This window comes from Orcinus orca, chromosome 13 (genome assembly GCF_937001465.1).
Source record: "Orcinus orca chromosome 13, mOrcOrc1.1, whole genome shotgun sequence".
NCBI classification, from domain to species: Eukaryota; Metazoa; Chordata; class Mammalia; order Artiodactyla; family Delphinidae; genus Orcinus; species Orcinus orca.
Window position 1 is genome coordinate 40,529,469 of NC_064571.1, and position 16,632 is coordinate 40,546,100.

Here is a 16,632-nt window from a genome sequence, read left to right on the forward strand (position 1 = left end):
GATCTTCCTTGGAGAAATGTCTATTCACATACATTGCCCATTTAAAAAATTAGGTTATTTATCTTTTTATCATTGAGTTGTAAAAGTCAAAATGTCTTTTTAGGTTTTTTTGAAACAAAAATTCAATTAAGTCTCACATATTGCATTTGGTTGGTTGTGTCCCTATTCTCATCAAACAGAACAATAATGTCCTGGACTTTTTGAAGAGTCCAGTCAATTTCTTCTAGAGTGTCCCACATTCTGGATTTGTGTTACCCCCAAATGTTGTTTAACTATCCCCTATCCTCTATACTTCCAGTTAAACTGGAAGTATAAACTGGAAGTATGAACTGGAAGTATAAACTCTAAGTATGCATCTAAAGGTTTGATCTAAAGGTTTTGGCAAGCATAAATCATGAGCGAAGTTGTTTACCTCAGATTGTATTACATCATAAAAAAAGGAATAAAACTTTAAAAAGGGTCAGTAGACTACCAAATAGTGTAGTATATTCAGGTTTGGATGAAGCAGCTCTGAGGGTAAGTGCTCCACTCAAATGAAACTAGTTCATTGCTTGAGGCTGGGGACTGGGAAGTGCCACCTTGCCTCATAAAAATTTGCTGACAGTGGTAAAAGAGATTATAAAATTTGCTGACAACACTTTAGGATTTTTAGAAAGTTACAAAACTAAGAATGGGGGAAGACTCTGATAAAGCCTCAAACTCAGAAAATGAAACAAGTTAACAACTGACGCAATGACTTAAACTGTGATATCCTTAATCTAAGCCACTTTATACCAGATTCTTACATGGAGAGTGGATGCTGAGAGGGAGGTACAAGCAACAGGAAGCCTACTAGATAGAAAGAGCTGAATGTAGAAGGAAAAGTGAGACAACAGAACCCCAAAATTCCCGCTCAAAATGGACATATCAAAAATACTACACACAAGAAGAAAAAAAAAACACAAAGAGACCAAAATAACAAAAATTAACAATAAGAATGAAAAGTCATTCAAGGAAAAACTAATTTTATATAATAGCTCATCAAAGATTCTAAATATGTTTAAAATGGTCAAAGAGATAAGCAGAACAAGAATAATATGAGATTGAATGAATGGATTTAAAAAAGTCAAAGAGAGAAATGTAGCAATAACATCTGTGAAATAAAAATAGAAAAAAACCATGTAAATATGAAAAAAATTTCATTAGAAATCTTATACACAATGCCCACAGCCACAAGGCATCTTGTAACTATGAGGCAAAAAGAAAATTAGTTGTTGTACACTAAGGAACAGAGTAGAAATATGGAACTTGTGGAATTCTACTTCAAGTGATGGTATTCTAGGTAATCAGACCAACTCTTTCACAGAAAACAATTAGAAAAGCTAGAAAAAATATAAAATTATCTGTTTAAAGCATGAGAAGACAAGACACTGAGGAATTAGAGTCAAGATCCAGGAGTAGGAGAAAATCTAGAGAGCCCATTTTAGATGTTTCTCAAGGGAAGAGGGCCAATTCCAGAAGCGATGGCTGACAGGATGAGAAGTTGAGTAGAGCTTTTAATAGACTCTCTGGGCTAAGGAGACAAAAACTAGAATTCAGAAGTCCCAAAAGAGGGACAAGATAAATGCCCACACTTCAGACTGGGACTTTAAACAGCCACATGCTAGGAGTAAGGGGAAAAAGGTTAACAAGAAATAGACTAGCCCTGGGAGAAACTGAAAACCACAATTTCAAGTTAGCTCAAATTTGAAATTATTAAAATGATCTTAGATTGCTAGTGGCCCAAGGTGCCTATCAAAAGTAAAACTCTCTGGAGGAAGAGACCATCCTAGGCCTCAAATCGCCTTAAATTATCTATATACAATGCCCAGCTCTCACTGAAAAATAATTGAGCCTCTATGATGACAAAACTACATGTTAAAAAAAAATGAGTGACATTAGCCAATATAAAATGATCCATATGGATCCAGATAATGGAGTTATCAGGTGGAGACTTTAAACAACTATGCTATACATATTCAAGGAAAAAAAGGCAAGATTGAGATTTTCAGCAGAGAATAGAAACTACAAAGCAGGACCAAATGGAAATTCTAAAACTAAAAGAATAAAATACCTGAAACTACGAACTCAATGACTGATTCGTTTACTATCAGATTAGACACACTGAAAGAAAAATACTGGTGAACTAGAAGAGTTCAGAAGAAAATACCCAGAATGAAGCATGAGTAACAAAAGGATACATACAGAAATGAGTGTAAGATGGAGTGTATAGTGAAATATAGAGCATATATGTAATTGGGGTCAGAGAAATGAAAAGAGGATGGGCAGAAGAGATATTTAAAGAAATAATGGTTGAAACTTTTCTGAAATCAATGAAAGACATCAAGTCAGATTCAAGTATCTCTATGAATCCCACCAAAAATAATATAATGAAAAATACATTGAAGCCCAACAAAGTATAACTGCTGGAAAAAAAAAAAAAAAAAAGAGATTCCTTTCGAAGGAGCAAGAGTAAGACAGAGATGACTGAAAATGCCAGAAAGCTGACAGACAAAAAGGAAGCCAAGAAAAATGTAGGTCCCCTGATGACAATGGTGAGTTAGCAGATCTCTAGACTTCTTGTCAACTAAACAATAAATGCCTCTATAGTTGAAAGCACAGAAAGTCAGATATTGTTACTTGGAGCAGAACTATTCCTGATATGTTTAATAGTAGTTCCAGAAGAAGAGATGGGAAAGAATAGTGCTCAAACAATATTTAAAGATAGGATTCGTGAGAGTTTTCCTGAATTAAAGACAGATGTGAATCCTCGGATTCAACACTGTGGGTACTGAGCATGAACATTGTAGCTGCTGAGCAGGAGGAAAATATATACATGTACATATGTAAATCTGAATATTTGAACCTAGACAGAGCCTAATAAAGCTGTAGAGGACCAAGGTAAGGGAAAATCTTAAAGGCTGCTAAGGAGAACATAGTCTGTAAAGGAATAAAAATTAAACTCAACAGAAAAATTTCTGTAGCTACAAAACTCTGATACCAAACCAGATACCAAATCATATGTTCCAATTAGGAACATATATGCAAAGATCTTAAAATATTAGATTTCTACATTGTATTTTTTTAAAAAAATCAAAATTTAGCAGAGTTCATCCAGAAACGCAAGGATGATTCAACATTGGACAATTAATTGATGCAATAAACCACATTTTCATATTAAAATAAAAACACATAATTATCCCAACAGATGCAGAAAAGTTATTCATAAAATTTAATACCCCTTCATAATAAAAATCTGAGCAAGGTAGAGAGATAGAAGTTTGATAGGATATCTATCAAAAACAAAAAGCAAACATCATAATTTATAGTGAGACTTGAGAAGCATTCCAATGAAAGTCTGGAACAATACAAGGATGTTGGCAATTTATGCTGGCTTATTTGTAAATGACAGGATTGTCAACACAGGACTCAAAAGAATTTCAACCAAACCATCAGAACAAATTAAGAGTCTGACATTATGCTGGATATAATATTTATATCTTATAAACGATGGGAAAGGACTTCATGGAAACAATTATAAAACATTACTTAAAGCAAAAAAGAATGTCAAAATCTCACCAATTGCACCTTACACAATATTCATGGATGAAAAGGCTTACTTGATCTTTACATAAAAGTTCCAATAAAATATAAAGTTCTAATAAAAATCCCAATAAGTCTTTTTATAAAGGCTAAGTGCAACAAAGGCAATTATGAAGAACAGCAATGTGTGGAGGATCTTGACATACCAAATATCAAAACTTATTATAAAGACAGTGTGGTGTTAGCATAAGAATAGATAAATACAGCAACAGAACATATTATAAAGTCCCCCAAACAGAACCACACATTTAGGAAAACTTGGTGTGATATAGATGGCATTATAAAGTAGTATGGAATAAACTACTTAATAAATGGTGCTGGGATAATAAGTTATCCACATGGAAAAGAATTGAATTCTCTATTTCACACTGATTTTTGTACAACAAAGTCAGTTCCAGGTGGATTAAAGATATGAATGGGGGGCTTCCTTGGTGGCGCAGTGGTTGAGAGTCCGCCTGCCGATGCAGGGGACAAAGGTTCGTGTCCCGGTCCAGGAAGATCCCACATGCCGTGGAGCGGCTGGGCCCGTGAGCCATGGCCACTGAGCCTGCGCGTCCGGAGCCTGTTGCTCCGCAACGGGAGAGGCCACAACAGTGAGAGGACGGCGTACCGCAAAAAAAAAAAAAGATATGAATGGGAAATGAACAGTTAAAAGAAGATATAGAGAAAAATTTTCCTGATCTGAGGTAGAAAGGGTTTCTTAACCAAGATAGAAAAAGCACAAGTAAAAGATGAAAAATTTGGCTATATTAAAATTAAAATATCTGTACAACAAAAATGAACATGAATGTAAATAAAGCAATAAGACAAGCCAAAGATTGAAAGATAAAAACAAAATAGGATCAGTACAAACAATAAAGTACTCCTACAAATTGATAAGCAAAGATAAAGCCAACATAAAAGTGGGCAAAAGATTACCAACAGAAAAAATTTCAAATCAACATTCAAAAAGATCCTCAATTTTATTACTGATCAGAGAAGTGCAAATTAAATACCATTTCACATCTATTAGATTGGTAAATACAGTACTACAAAATAACAACAAGTGTTGGAAAAAATGTAGAGAAACAGAATACCTTGCTAGTGAAAATGTAAAAATTGGTATACGACCACTTCGAGGAGCACCTTGGTGATAGTCAGTACTTGAAGATAAGCATACCCTTCCAGCAAGCAACTCTCCTCCCAGAAAACCTCTTGGAAATGCGCACAAGGAGAAAGACACATGAATTTTGACTGCAGTAGCTTTAAATATTTAACAACTAATACTCTAATATCTATAACAGAACAAATAGTTTGCTTTTATATAACAGAATATTCTATGGCAGTTAAAACGAACTACAGGCATACCTCATTTTATGATGCTTTGCAGATCGTGTTTTTTACAAATTGAAGGCTTGTTGCAACCCTGGGTCAAGCCCATCTATCTGCACCATTGTTTGAACAGCATTTGCTCACTTCGTGTCTGTGTCGCATTCTGGTAATTCTCACAATATTTCAAACTTTTTCATTACTATTATATTTGTTATGGTGATCAGTGATCTCTTATGTTACTATTCTAGTTGTTTTAGGACACCATGAACTGTGCCCCTATAAGACAGCAAACTCTCAAAATAAATGTGTGTGTTCTGACTGCTCCAGCGACCAGCCTTTCCTCCCATGTCTCTCTCTCTTCTCGAGATTCCCTTATTCCCTAAGACATAAGAATGTTGAAATTAGGCCAGTTAATAACCCTACAACGGCCTCTAAGTGTTCAAGTGAAAGGAAGAGTCACACGCCTCTAAATCAAAAGCTAGAAATGATTAAGCTTAGAGAGGAAGGCATGTCAAAAGTCAGGATAGGCCAAAGGCTAGGCCTCTTGCACCAAACTGTTAGCCAAGCTGTGAATGCAAAGGAAAAGTTCTTGAAGGATATTAAAAGTGCTACTCCAGCGAACACGCTATTGATAAAGTGAAACAGCCTTATTGCTGACATGACGAAAGTTTTAGTGGTCTAGCTAAATCAAAGCAGCCATTAACATTCCCTTAACCAAAACCTAATCCAGAGCAAGGCCCTAACGCTTTTCAATTCTGTGAAGGCTGAGAGATGAGGAAGCTGCAGAAGAAAAGTCTGAAGCTAGCAGAGGTTGTTTCAGGAGGTTTAAGGAAAGAAGCCATCTACATAACATAAGAGTGCAAGGTAAAGCTGCAAGTGCTGGTGTAGAAGCTCCAGCAAGTTATCTAGAAGATCTAGCTAAGATAATTAATGAAGGTGGCTATGCTAAACAACAGATTTCAATGCGGACAAAATAGCCTTCTATGGGAAGAAGAGGCCATCTAGGGCTTTCATGGCTAGAGGGAAGGCAATGCCAGGCTTCAAAGCCTCAAAGGACCAGCTGACTCTCTTGTTAGGGGCTAATGCAGCTGGAACCTGAAGATGAAGCCAATGCTCATTTACCATTCTGAAAATCCTAAGGCCCTTAAGAATTATGCTAAATCTACTCTGCCTGTGCTCTATCAGTGGAACAACAAAGCCTGCATGACAGCACATCTGTTTACAATATGGTTTACTAAATATTTTAAGCCCACTGTTGAGACCTAGTGCTCAGAAGAAAAGATTCCTTTCAAAATATTACTGCTCACTGATAATGCAACTGGTCACCCAAGAGCTGATGGAGGTGTACAATGAGATTAATGTTGTTTTCATGTCTGCTAGCACAATATCCATTCTGTAGCCCATGGATCAAGCAGTCATTTCGACTTTTAAGTCTTATTATCTAAGAAATAAATTTCATAAGGCTATAGCTGCCATAGATGGTGATTTCGCTGATGGACTTGGGCAAAGTAAATTGAAACCCTTTCTAAAAGGATTCACCATTTTAGATGCCATTAAGAACATCTGTGATACATGGGATGAGTTCAATATATCAACTTTAACAGGAGTTTGGAAGAAGTTGATTCCAACCCTCATGGATGACTTTAAAGGGGTTCAAGACTTCCGTGAAGCAAGTAACTACAGATGTGGTGGAAATAGCAAGAGAACTAAAAATAAAAGTGAAGCCTAAAGATGTAACTGAATTGCTGTAATCTCATGATAAGACTTTAACAGATGAGGAGCTGCTTCTTATGGGTAAGCAAAGAAAGTGGTTTCTTGAGATGGCATCCACTCCTGGTGAAGAAGATATGAAGATTGTTGAAATGACAACAAGGGATTTAGACTACTATGTAAATTTAGCTGATAAAGCAGCATCAGGGTTTGAGAAAATTTACTCCAATTTTGAAAGAAGTTCTACTGTGGGTAAAATGCTATCAAACAGTACTGCACGCTACAGAGAAATGTTCGAGAAAGGAAGACTCAACCAATGTGGCAAACTTCATTGTGGTCTTATTTAAAGAAACTGCCACAACCACCCCAGCCTTCAGCAACCACCTCCAATGAGTCAACATCGAGGCAAGACTCTCCACCAACAAAAAGATTAGAACTGGCTGAAGGCTCAGGTGATGGTCAGCATTTTTTTAGCAATGAAGTATCTTTAAGGTTATATACATTGTTTCTTTATACATAATGCTATTGCACACTTAATAGACTACAGTAGAGTATAAACATAACTTTTATATGCACTGGGAAACCAAAAAAACTCATGTGACTCGCTTTATTGCAATATTCATTCGCTTTATTGCGATATTTGATTTACTGCGGTGGTCTGAATCCAACCTGCAATACCTCCCAAGTATGCCTGTACAGTTACAAGAATGAACAAGATAAATCTCAAAATAAATAATACTTACTGGAAAAACACTTTGCAAATGATACATACAGTTCGAATATATTTAAAGTCAAAAATATACTGAATAATAATACATACATATATACATATGTAATGTACATACAAAGCTCAATAATGAAGTATAAAAACATTGTGTACAATAAAAACCAAATAGGGACAGTAGTTACCATAGGAAAGAAGAATGGGAGGGTTTAACTGTTGCTCTAATTTTTATTTTTTTAAAAATCTGAGGCGAATCTGGTAAAATGTTAATATTTCTTAAAGCTGGGAGCTAATACACAAGTATTCATCATCTTACTCTCTACCAGTCTCTAGGTGTTTAAAATACTTCACATTTTCTTAAAAAATGGGAAAATGGTTAATCTTACAAACAGAACTTTAACAGATGCAAAAATAAAACATCTCTCTTCTAAAGAGCAGTCCAAATTTTTAAAGAAGGTCAAACCACTCATAAAAAAAGGTAGCAGATGCTACTTTTATATTAACAAAAAATGCTAATCTGCCTGCTAATGCAGGGGCCACGGGTTTGAGCCCTGGTCTGGGAAGATCCCACATGCTGAGGATCAACTAAGCCCGTGCGCCACAACTACTGAGCCTGTGCTCTAGAGCCCGCGAGCCACAACTACTGAAGCCCATGTGCCTCGAGCCCATGCTCCGCAACAAGAGAAGCCACTGCCATGAGAAGCCCACCCACCGCAACGAAGAGTAACCCCTGCTCGCTGCCAACTAGAGAAAGCCTGTGCGCAGCAACGAAGACCCAACGCAGCCAAAAATAAATAAAACAAATTTATTTTTTAAAAAGTAGCATAAAGTGTCATCCCAACTTAATAGCATAATTAAAGCTTACTACTGATATACCTTCATTATTAAATAAAGTAGCAATTGTGTTCAAACACCTTAAAAAAACATTACAAGATTTTAGAGCATAGCAGAAATACATTCCAGTATGTTGGGGATTTCTATGTAAGTAAACCTACCACAGTAGGCAATGTGACATTCGAGTCTCACCATCTGAATTAAGATGCCCAGATCCACAGACTTAGAGAACAGAACTTATGATTACAAGGGCGGAAGGGATAGATTGGGAGTTTGGGATTGACAATGTACACAGTTATATTTAAAATAGATAACCAACAAGGACCTACTGTATAGTACAGGGAACACTGCTTACTATTCTGTAATAACCTAAATGGGAAAAGAATTTGAAAAAGAATAGATACATGTATGTGTATAACTGAATCACTTTGCTGTACACCTGAAACTAACACATTAACCAACTCTGCTCCAATATAAAAAATTAAAAAATAAGATGTCCAGATCCACCCAACACAAAACACGTTCTTCCTGGCAACAAGAACCCATTCTCTATGTGAAATTCTTCTTTTTTATTCTATTTTAGCCTTTTTTGAGTTGTAGATCCATTTAACACTGATTAAAACCAAACAAAAAACCACAGGCCTTAGAAAAAAATCACACACTATCTAGCACACAAAGGCCACTCGTAGGCCTCAGTTTTTTAACTCCCGCTTGTTGCTTTTCCAAATCTTTATCCGAAACATTGCTGAGTTATGCTGGAAAAGAACGCAAACAGTACAGGCTTGAGTTCCAGTTGTGTAAAAGTGACCTTTTGGGCTTTCACCAACTTGTCGAGAGATGGTTAAAAGCTTTCGAGAGACTTTGCTCCCTGACGAGCCGGGGCCGGGCAAATGCCTCTCTCACCTGCTACGGACCGAAAATCTTAACTCTTTAAGGTAGGGGTGGCGGGGGGAAGAGAGTCGTGCAGTTCAGTCAGGGTGTCCCCCAAACAGAAGGGACAGGTGGTACCTGACCCTTTCTTCCAAGCACCGGCACTCAGGAGCCCAGGACTATCGCTACCCCTCCCGGAAACGTCGCTGCCGAGAGCCGCCGAGTCAGAAGCAGCTGTCTGACACCGAATTCCCCTTGCAGGCGCCCCGAAGGCACTTCGACCTCCCTTACGACTAGGGGTGTGGGTGGGGGCTGGTTGAGAAGGGGAGGGGACACTTCACACCCAACAACGGCCTCAACCGCCTCCTGCCAAGTCCCCGCTATGGCCCACAAAACTCGCGGCCTGAAAAATCGCACACTCACTGGAAAGTGGTGCCGGGTCCTGACCCCGGCCCGGCCCCCGGAATCCGGCGGGTCTCCCACGGTTTCGGCGGAGGCGGCGGCTGGGACGCCATCTCCGCCTCCTCTCAGATCCCGCTCTGAGCTGGGACTCTCCAGGCCCGAGGACACCACCCGCTTGAGCGCCAGGCACAACATGCAGAGTGCAGAGCCCTCCACCCGGCCCTCCCCTGCAGTCAGGATGTGGTTTGTGGTGCTTTGCTGGCTGGTATTACAGCCTAGGAGGATGCCACTAACCTATGGGAAGAAACGCTTTCTTTTTATTTGCCTTGGAAAGAACTTCCATTCTAAACAGCGGGTAAGAGCTCATCGATATTTCTGGTGGCGGCTATAATGTCCTAGACGTCAGAGTCCCAAGGAGGCTTCCCTGGGACAGGTCCTGCACCCGGCCGGAGTAATGCCCCACACACCACTCCTCCACCCGCGGGGCAGGCAAGGTGCGTGGCGGCCGGCCATGTATCTTGACTGGTTTCCCTGCAAACAAGCAGGGGAGAATTCACTCAGTCCTCGCGTGAGGGAGCTGGTACTTTTTGTTCTATAGCTCTCGTTTCCTCGGGGAACAGAATTGCTAGACGCAATAGGTGCGTTGTCTTTAGTCTTCCCCGTTCCCTCTGAGGGCTGGAAGGGGTTAAATCTCTAGCTCCGGCGCCGTGGGAGAAGGTGAGGCAAGGGAGGTCTGAGGAGAGGGGGTGAGGACTGCATGCCGGAGAGGTGTGGATGGAGGGGATCGTTTCCTTCCTGTGGGAGAGGCTTTGTTAGCAAGGAGGGGTGAGTGGGAAGTGTTTGGGGACCCGACTGAAGGTGAGAAGGGCTTCCTTGGTTGGCCAAAGGAAAGACTGGAGGTTAGACCTGGGGTTGAACTTTCCAGAAATCTAGAGTAGATTCCACTGCTGAGTGTATCGGTAGCGCGATGAAGTTACGAGCGCCTTTCTTTAAAAATCCACACCCCACCCCCACCCCACAAGACGAATGACACCCTTCTGTATGAAAATGAGTTTTAAAAGATCCCGGGATGTGAGACTCAGCCTGGTTTTTTTGCCTGCTCCTGGCCTGTTTGTAATAAATAGTTTCTGTAATCGTCCGAGAAGTGAAAAGAAAAACCATCTTCTCTAGTAAACCAGAGACGGGGCTAGTTACCATTGATTTGTGGAGCAGGGACTGGATCGCCGTAGGATCCTGACACCTGGGAAGAGATTCTGTTGCAATGATATGTTCCAGTTCTTTGGGTAAAGTAAACACGTAAACGAAAAACAAACATCTTAAAGGCAACCGACAATGAAAACCTTACAGTACGGGATGCATTTCTCAGGGCTTGGTTTCAAAGATAATAAATCTAATATGGAACAACTGATTTCTGATGTCTTATGAAATCCTGGCATTTCAGCGCTGTACATCAAGATGAAACAACCAAATTTAAGAACGTATTTTTTCCTAATGTTAACGCGCTTGGGAAGTCGCTAGATTGTTGCTAGGTGAAAGTGATCTTGAGAAATTTGTAATGCCATTCGATTACTAACATAATTACGGAAGAGGGTTTTGTTTTGCTCTTTTAAGACCTCTTCAAATTACTCAAGACAGGAGATTTCCTAATTCTGAACGGGTTTGGAAACTTTAGAGCCAAGAGAGTATAATGTGTCATTTATTGACTAGTGTGATACCTTTGTTCTAGTGAACCTAATGGAGAAACAAACATTGTCTTTAAGCCAACTGGGGGAAAAAGCATACATTTTAATACAACTATTTAACTTAAGTCTCCTGGGAAATCTTTGATACAAAGTGCCCATCTTAAGCACTCAGTCCTGGATTTATTTATTGGACAGGAGGGTTTATTGGTTTCTCTTTCTGAGTTAAAGGTTAATTCTCAATTAAATGAAATCCTTGGCTTTAGCTAATGGAAAGGAGGAGAAAAAAAGGACGAAATAGAAACAGTTTCTCTGTGAGGGGAATGCAGTTGGGATACACTTTAAATGATGATAATCAGCTCCTCAAAGAATCCCAACCCCTTATCAGCATCAAACTATTAGATTAAATGAGCTGGGGGAAGGGATTCAGATCGTTTGTAAATAACAATGATCACACAGAGCTTCATTATGCAGAGGTTGTTCTTTACATATTCTGTACTTTCTGGAGCTCAAATTTACTTAGGCAATCCTAATCAGTGTTTCCCAATCTGGGTGTCTGAAAGTTCTCACTGGTGTGTCCAGAGAAGCTTGGTTTTCTTCCCTTCCCCTCCTTGACAACTCACATATTTTGGTACCTTGCATTAGAACCCAGCCACAGGCAATCTGGTTTTTGTAGTCCTGCTTGCTGACCTTATTTTTATGGTGAAGAGTTCCATAGTACTATCTGTTTTCTGTCAAGGATCTATTCTTGATAAGTGGCCACAAACATTTAGAAACTTGAAAGTAAGTAGTGGGTTTTAAAGGGTTAGAAAACACAAACTAATTCTAAGAGTCACATCTTTATAGTAAGCAGTTGGTAAGAGCTTCACCCTCCACAAAAACTAAGTTCATTTGAATTATGAAAATGAACAAATTAAAGGTGCCACAATCTTTTATCTCTATGACCTCAGTACCATAACCATGCAATCACAGTTTTATAAAATATCACTAGTTCCTCATTTTAAAGTAATGTGAGCTGATTCATTAATCAGAAGACCTTTTTTTCCCTCCAAACAGAATGACTACGAGATTTAATTTTCATTACCCCACTCCTTCCTGGCAACAAGAACCCATTCTCTATGTCGTATTTACTTCCAAGTGAGTTTGTTCAAATTGCAAAAAAGTGGCAACTTGTTTTAGATAATAATTACTCAAATATTTTGCACTTTATTTGTTTTTGTTGGAGTTTTTACTTGTGTATGAAAGGAAGATTTTTCTCATTTTGCTAATAGTTGGTTTTTATTTAGTTATTATTTCATCAAAGTAAAATTGATGTTTTTGAATCTGATCAGTTTGCTTTGAATACTTGACTGCTTAACTATCATTAAGGGCAGTCAAGTATTACATAACATAGACTGATCTGATTATTTTTTCTAGCAAACTCATTTCTTATTTCTAACAGGAAAGTTTATTGAATTTACAACTCTGTGTTCTCAAACAATACTGAATGGTACAAAATAAAAAGCAAAATTACACTCTGTATTCTTGTTTTCATTACCCTCCTTAGAGACAGCCATTTTTTATTAGTTTTTATTTCTTTTGATTGATTTAGTTATGTTGATGCACTTTATCATAATCCAGAATGTTAAAGTCCTTGACAATTAGAAACTTTTACCTGATCCATCTAATAAATTGCCTTCAAGTTTTTGTTTCAATGTGGATTTAATGAAAGGGACATTATTGGAGAATACCAAATAGTGATTTTCAAATATAAATGTTTTATCTTTAAAGATTTTTATCCTTAAAGGTGACCATATATTTGTCTGTGAAAGTAAAACACAAAAGGTGCTCAGTAGTTTTACTTTTTCTTTTTTTCTAGTTGTAGCTATTTAATATGTTTCCACTGACTGTGGAAAACAAGCATGTGGCCCAGTTGTTGCTCAGTACTGGTACCTGTCCAAGATGTATCTTCAGATTCTGTGGTGTGGATTTTCATGCACCATACAAACTTCCCTACAAGGTAAGGGTATTTTCTTTCTTTCTTTCTCTCTTTCTCTCTTTCTTTCCCTCTTCCTTCCTTCCTTTTTTTTTTAAGTTAAGAAAGGGTCTTAAATCAATACCTGTGTATTTGAGGGCAAGTATCTGTTGATAACTCTTCATTAAATTTTTTTAAAAACTATAATAGTTACCGATAATGGTAATTTGGGAATTGCCATTACCATATAAAATGTAAGTTCCTTCTTAAGTGATTATATTTAACATTTAATGTAGTGAGATCTTTGTGAAGCAATTCACTGGTGCATTTAATGTTTGCATAGATCTTTCCTAAAGAATATCTAGACAGAATATCACAAAATAGTGCATCTCACCAGATATTAGTAAAATGTAATGGGGGGGTGGAAGCATGGTGGGTTTGGTTGCCTTTTTTCTTTTTCTGTTTTCTGTATTACCACTTGTATTTACAAATAGGTGTTTGCAACTCTCTAGAAGTAAATGCTTATTATCACTTACCACTATTAATAGCAAAAGTAATATACTGAGGTCTTTGACATTTATGGTAATATACAGAGAGCTTTGACATTTAATAGAGTATTTCATATAAAATATATAACATTTTGTGAAATATATTTTATTCTAACAGTGATGTTCTTTTCAGAGGCAGATAGTAATTATATACATATGTGTAAATATGTACTTATAAACAGTACGAATACACCACACACACACACGCACACACACATGCACACACACACACACACATACACACACACATTCAGCTTCCTATAATTAAAAAAAATTGCCCAGGAGTTAGCAATGGCAGTCATTTCTCCTATGTATTAGTTTCTATTATTTTGGAAATAATTATATCCAATATTCATATAGCATTATTATATGTCAAGCTCTCATATAATCCTCACAATAACCTATTAGGTAAGTACATACTATGATTGTCTCTATTTTCAGATGAAGAAACTGAGGCACAGAGAGGTTAAGCAACCTGCCCAAAGTTACACAGCTATTAAGTGAGCAAGCTAGGATATGAACTGTCTGTCTGAATCCAAAGCCTAGAATTTGGAGCTAGAAGACATGGATTTGAATCCCAGTTTCACCACTTTCCAGCTTCAGTTTTCTTCTCTGTAAATGGGCATGATGATAACATCCACCTCACAGGATTTTAAGGGACAATATCTAATAAAGTATGTGAAAACACTTTGAAAACTGGAAATGGTACATATGCTATGATGATTAATATATACATCTATATTTCTTTATATGCATAATGACTATGAAGTGATAAGATTGAGTTTGTGTAACTTGCCTTACAATTTTTTTCAGACACATTTATAATCTATTATTTTATACATATGTTGTAAGTTTTAAAATATATATTATAGAAAGACACTTAGTGTTGCCAACTTTTGTATCATTTTATATAAATATGAAAATATCTGAGGACTTTTCTGGGTAAATATATTTTGATATTTTCTATTCATGTGATATATGTACACATGCATGTATCTGTACGATGTTATATTGACATTATAGGTCTTAGGTAATAATAAACATATTTGTGTGGGCCATAATATGCCTGTATGTGTATATGTGTATGTATTTCTCTGTTAAAGATTTAATAGGAGAGCTCATGTCTTAACAAAATGAATTAAATTTGTTTGAGTGAAAGATTTTTCCCTTTAGAGTCAGTAAATTGTAATATGAGTGAATTTCAAAAGGATATTTATTCAACAACTGAATAATAAAACCTGCCCAATTTAGATAAAACAGAAGAAAAGTCCTCTGAGTATTTAGATGAGTGGAATGTCTGAAATATGATAGTGGTTTGAAAGGAATGCCACTTTTTACATTCCAATACAAAGAGCGACAGAAATTAGGCAAACCAGAATGTAGTAGAGGGCTTTTTTCAATTAATGCCTGTAAATGGTTTGTAATTATGATGCCAAATTTCAGCATTGCCAGCATCTGTTTGCCTTTGTTTAGTAAATTGACTAGAAATTATTTTTACTTAATAGACTTCTAATCTATGTAATTTTTCATATTTCATATTAAATATTGTACATATGAAGTTTTAGTGGTTGTGAGATTATTAAATAACCTAGCATAGATGGAAATTCAGTTTGCATTTCTATTTGCTAATAATTAGAATTGAAGTTGGGTTTTTTTGTTTTTGTTTGTTTGTTTTGCTGAAATTAGCAAGTGAATGACCCTCACAACAGAACTACAGGCCAAATTAATAAATTTGTTAATGGAGCCTTTCCATCTCAGATTTAGGATTTTAGCTTCACTTATGTATGAAACTCTTTTGAAAAAATATTCACACATATATTATAGGAATTAGGTATTCTCTTTTAAATTCTCCTGAAAGCCAGTGCTGGCTAATAAAACTAACTGCTCCAGAACTGATATAAGTCAGCATTGTATAAGTCTGTGATATATCATAATTTTCACACTTCATCTTACCCTTAAGGACATTGTTAAAGGGTCATTACTTTTTTTTTTTTTTAATTAACTTTCCAGGAGTTGCTCAATGAACTGCAAAAATTTCTGGAAACTGAAAAAGATGAATTAATTTCAGAAGTTCCAAACCCACCTCCCAAGAAAATTCGACTACAAGAACTAGAAGATGGGATTGATGGGATGGATAATCTGAGTCAAAATGGAGAGGGAAAGATCTCGATTATTGAAGATGGAAGCATTGCTTCCAAGAACTCAAATTTAAATGTATGCAATGTATGCCTAGGAATTCTTCAAGACTTCTGTGAAAAAGAGTTCATTAAAAAGGTAAACTGTTTTTTTATTAATGTGCGATTCATAAAGATTTTCAGTTCTAAGGCCTAGAATTCTTGTATCCAAAGGAACAATGCCATTCGTTTCAACTTGTTTCACACAAATGAATCATTAGAACGTTTTCTTAATTTTTTTTTAAAAAAGTCTACTATTCTCAAATTACCTTTTTATCAACATGTCTGAAAATTAATGAAATATGTATCCATGTATTTCAGTTATGAGTGCTGTTCAACTGAACAAAAATGTAGCAATTTTCCCTTTGCTGTTTAACATAGCTAAGGAGTTAGAGAAAAGTTCTTCTTTAGTCATACCTTTTAGTGTCTAGAAAAGACTAGTGTTACAGCCTTGAGGAAGGTACATGATTGAAGGTGGGATTGCTTTTTGTTTCCAGGTATCAGGAGTGCCTATTTAGCTTTATTTTGTTTAAGATCTTTTCTGAATTACCAGGTGACTTAATAGAAAAGTATTTTGACATTCAACAGGTTGTTCTGCAGGTGAGTCCTGGCTCTTTTGGCACCTTGTGATATCAGTCCTCAGGGTCATAGTTGGCAAATATTTGATTTCAGGATGTTTGTGAGAGTTTCCTACTCAAAGGTAAAAGTTTAGAAGTTTTGCAGTGTCATCTCCTGGACCAAAAATTCATGTTGTGAAGATTAGTGTAAAAATTTGAGCAATTCCTTGGAATTTATATAATACTTT

The 16,632-nt window shown here is 36.9% G+C and overlaps 2 protein-coding genes across 10 annotated transcripts in view; one reads left to right on the forward strand and one right to left on the reverse strand.

Annotated features, from left to right (window-relative positions):
* PEX13 (peroxisomal biogenesis factor 13) overlaps nucleotides 1-9,654 on the reverse strand; it is a 38,797-nt gene extending 29,143 nt beyond the window's left edge. Inside the window, exon 1 of the mRNA XM_004280657.3 lies at nucleotides 9,494-9,654. Coding sequence (XP_004280705.1) covers nucleotides 9,494-9,585 — 92 coding nt within the window. The 5' untranslated portion in view covers nucleotides 9,586-9,654. The remainder of the gene's footprint in view (nucleotides 1-9,493) is intronic.
* Nucleotides 9,655-9,992: 338 nt separating this feature from the next.
* Nucleotides 9,993-16,632, forward strand: part of PUS10 (pseudouridine synthase 10) — a 66,505-nt gene continuing 59,865 nt past the window's right edge. Inside the window, exons 1-4 of one of the 9 annotated variants that reach the window (XM_033407242.2) lie at nucleotides 10,281-10,297; nucleotides 12,208-12,288; nucleotides 13,010-13,150; nucleotides 15,664-15,927. In XM_033407242.2, the coding sequence (XP_033263133.1) occupies nucleotides 13,025-13,150; nucleotides 15,664-15,927 (390 nt within the window). In that variant the 5' untranslated portion in view covers nucleotides 10,281-10,297; nucleotides 12,208-12,288; nucleotides 13,010-13,024. The other 8 variants (XM_033407241.2, XM_049695780.1, XR_007470780.1 and 5 more) reach the window with 8 other exon arrangements.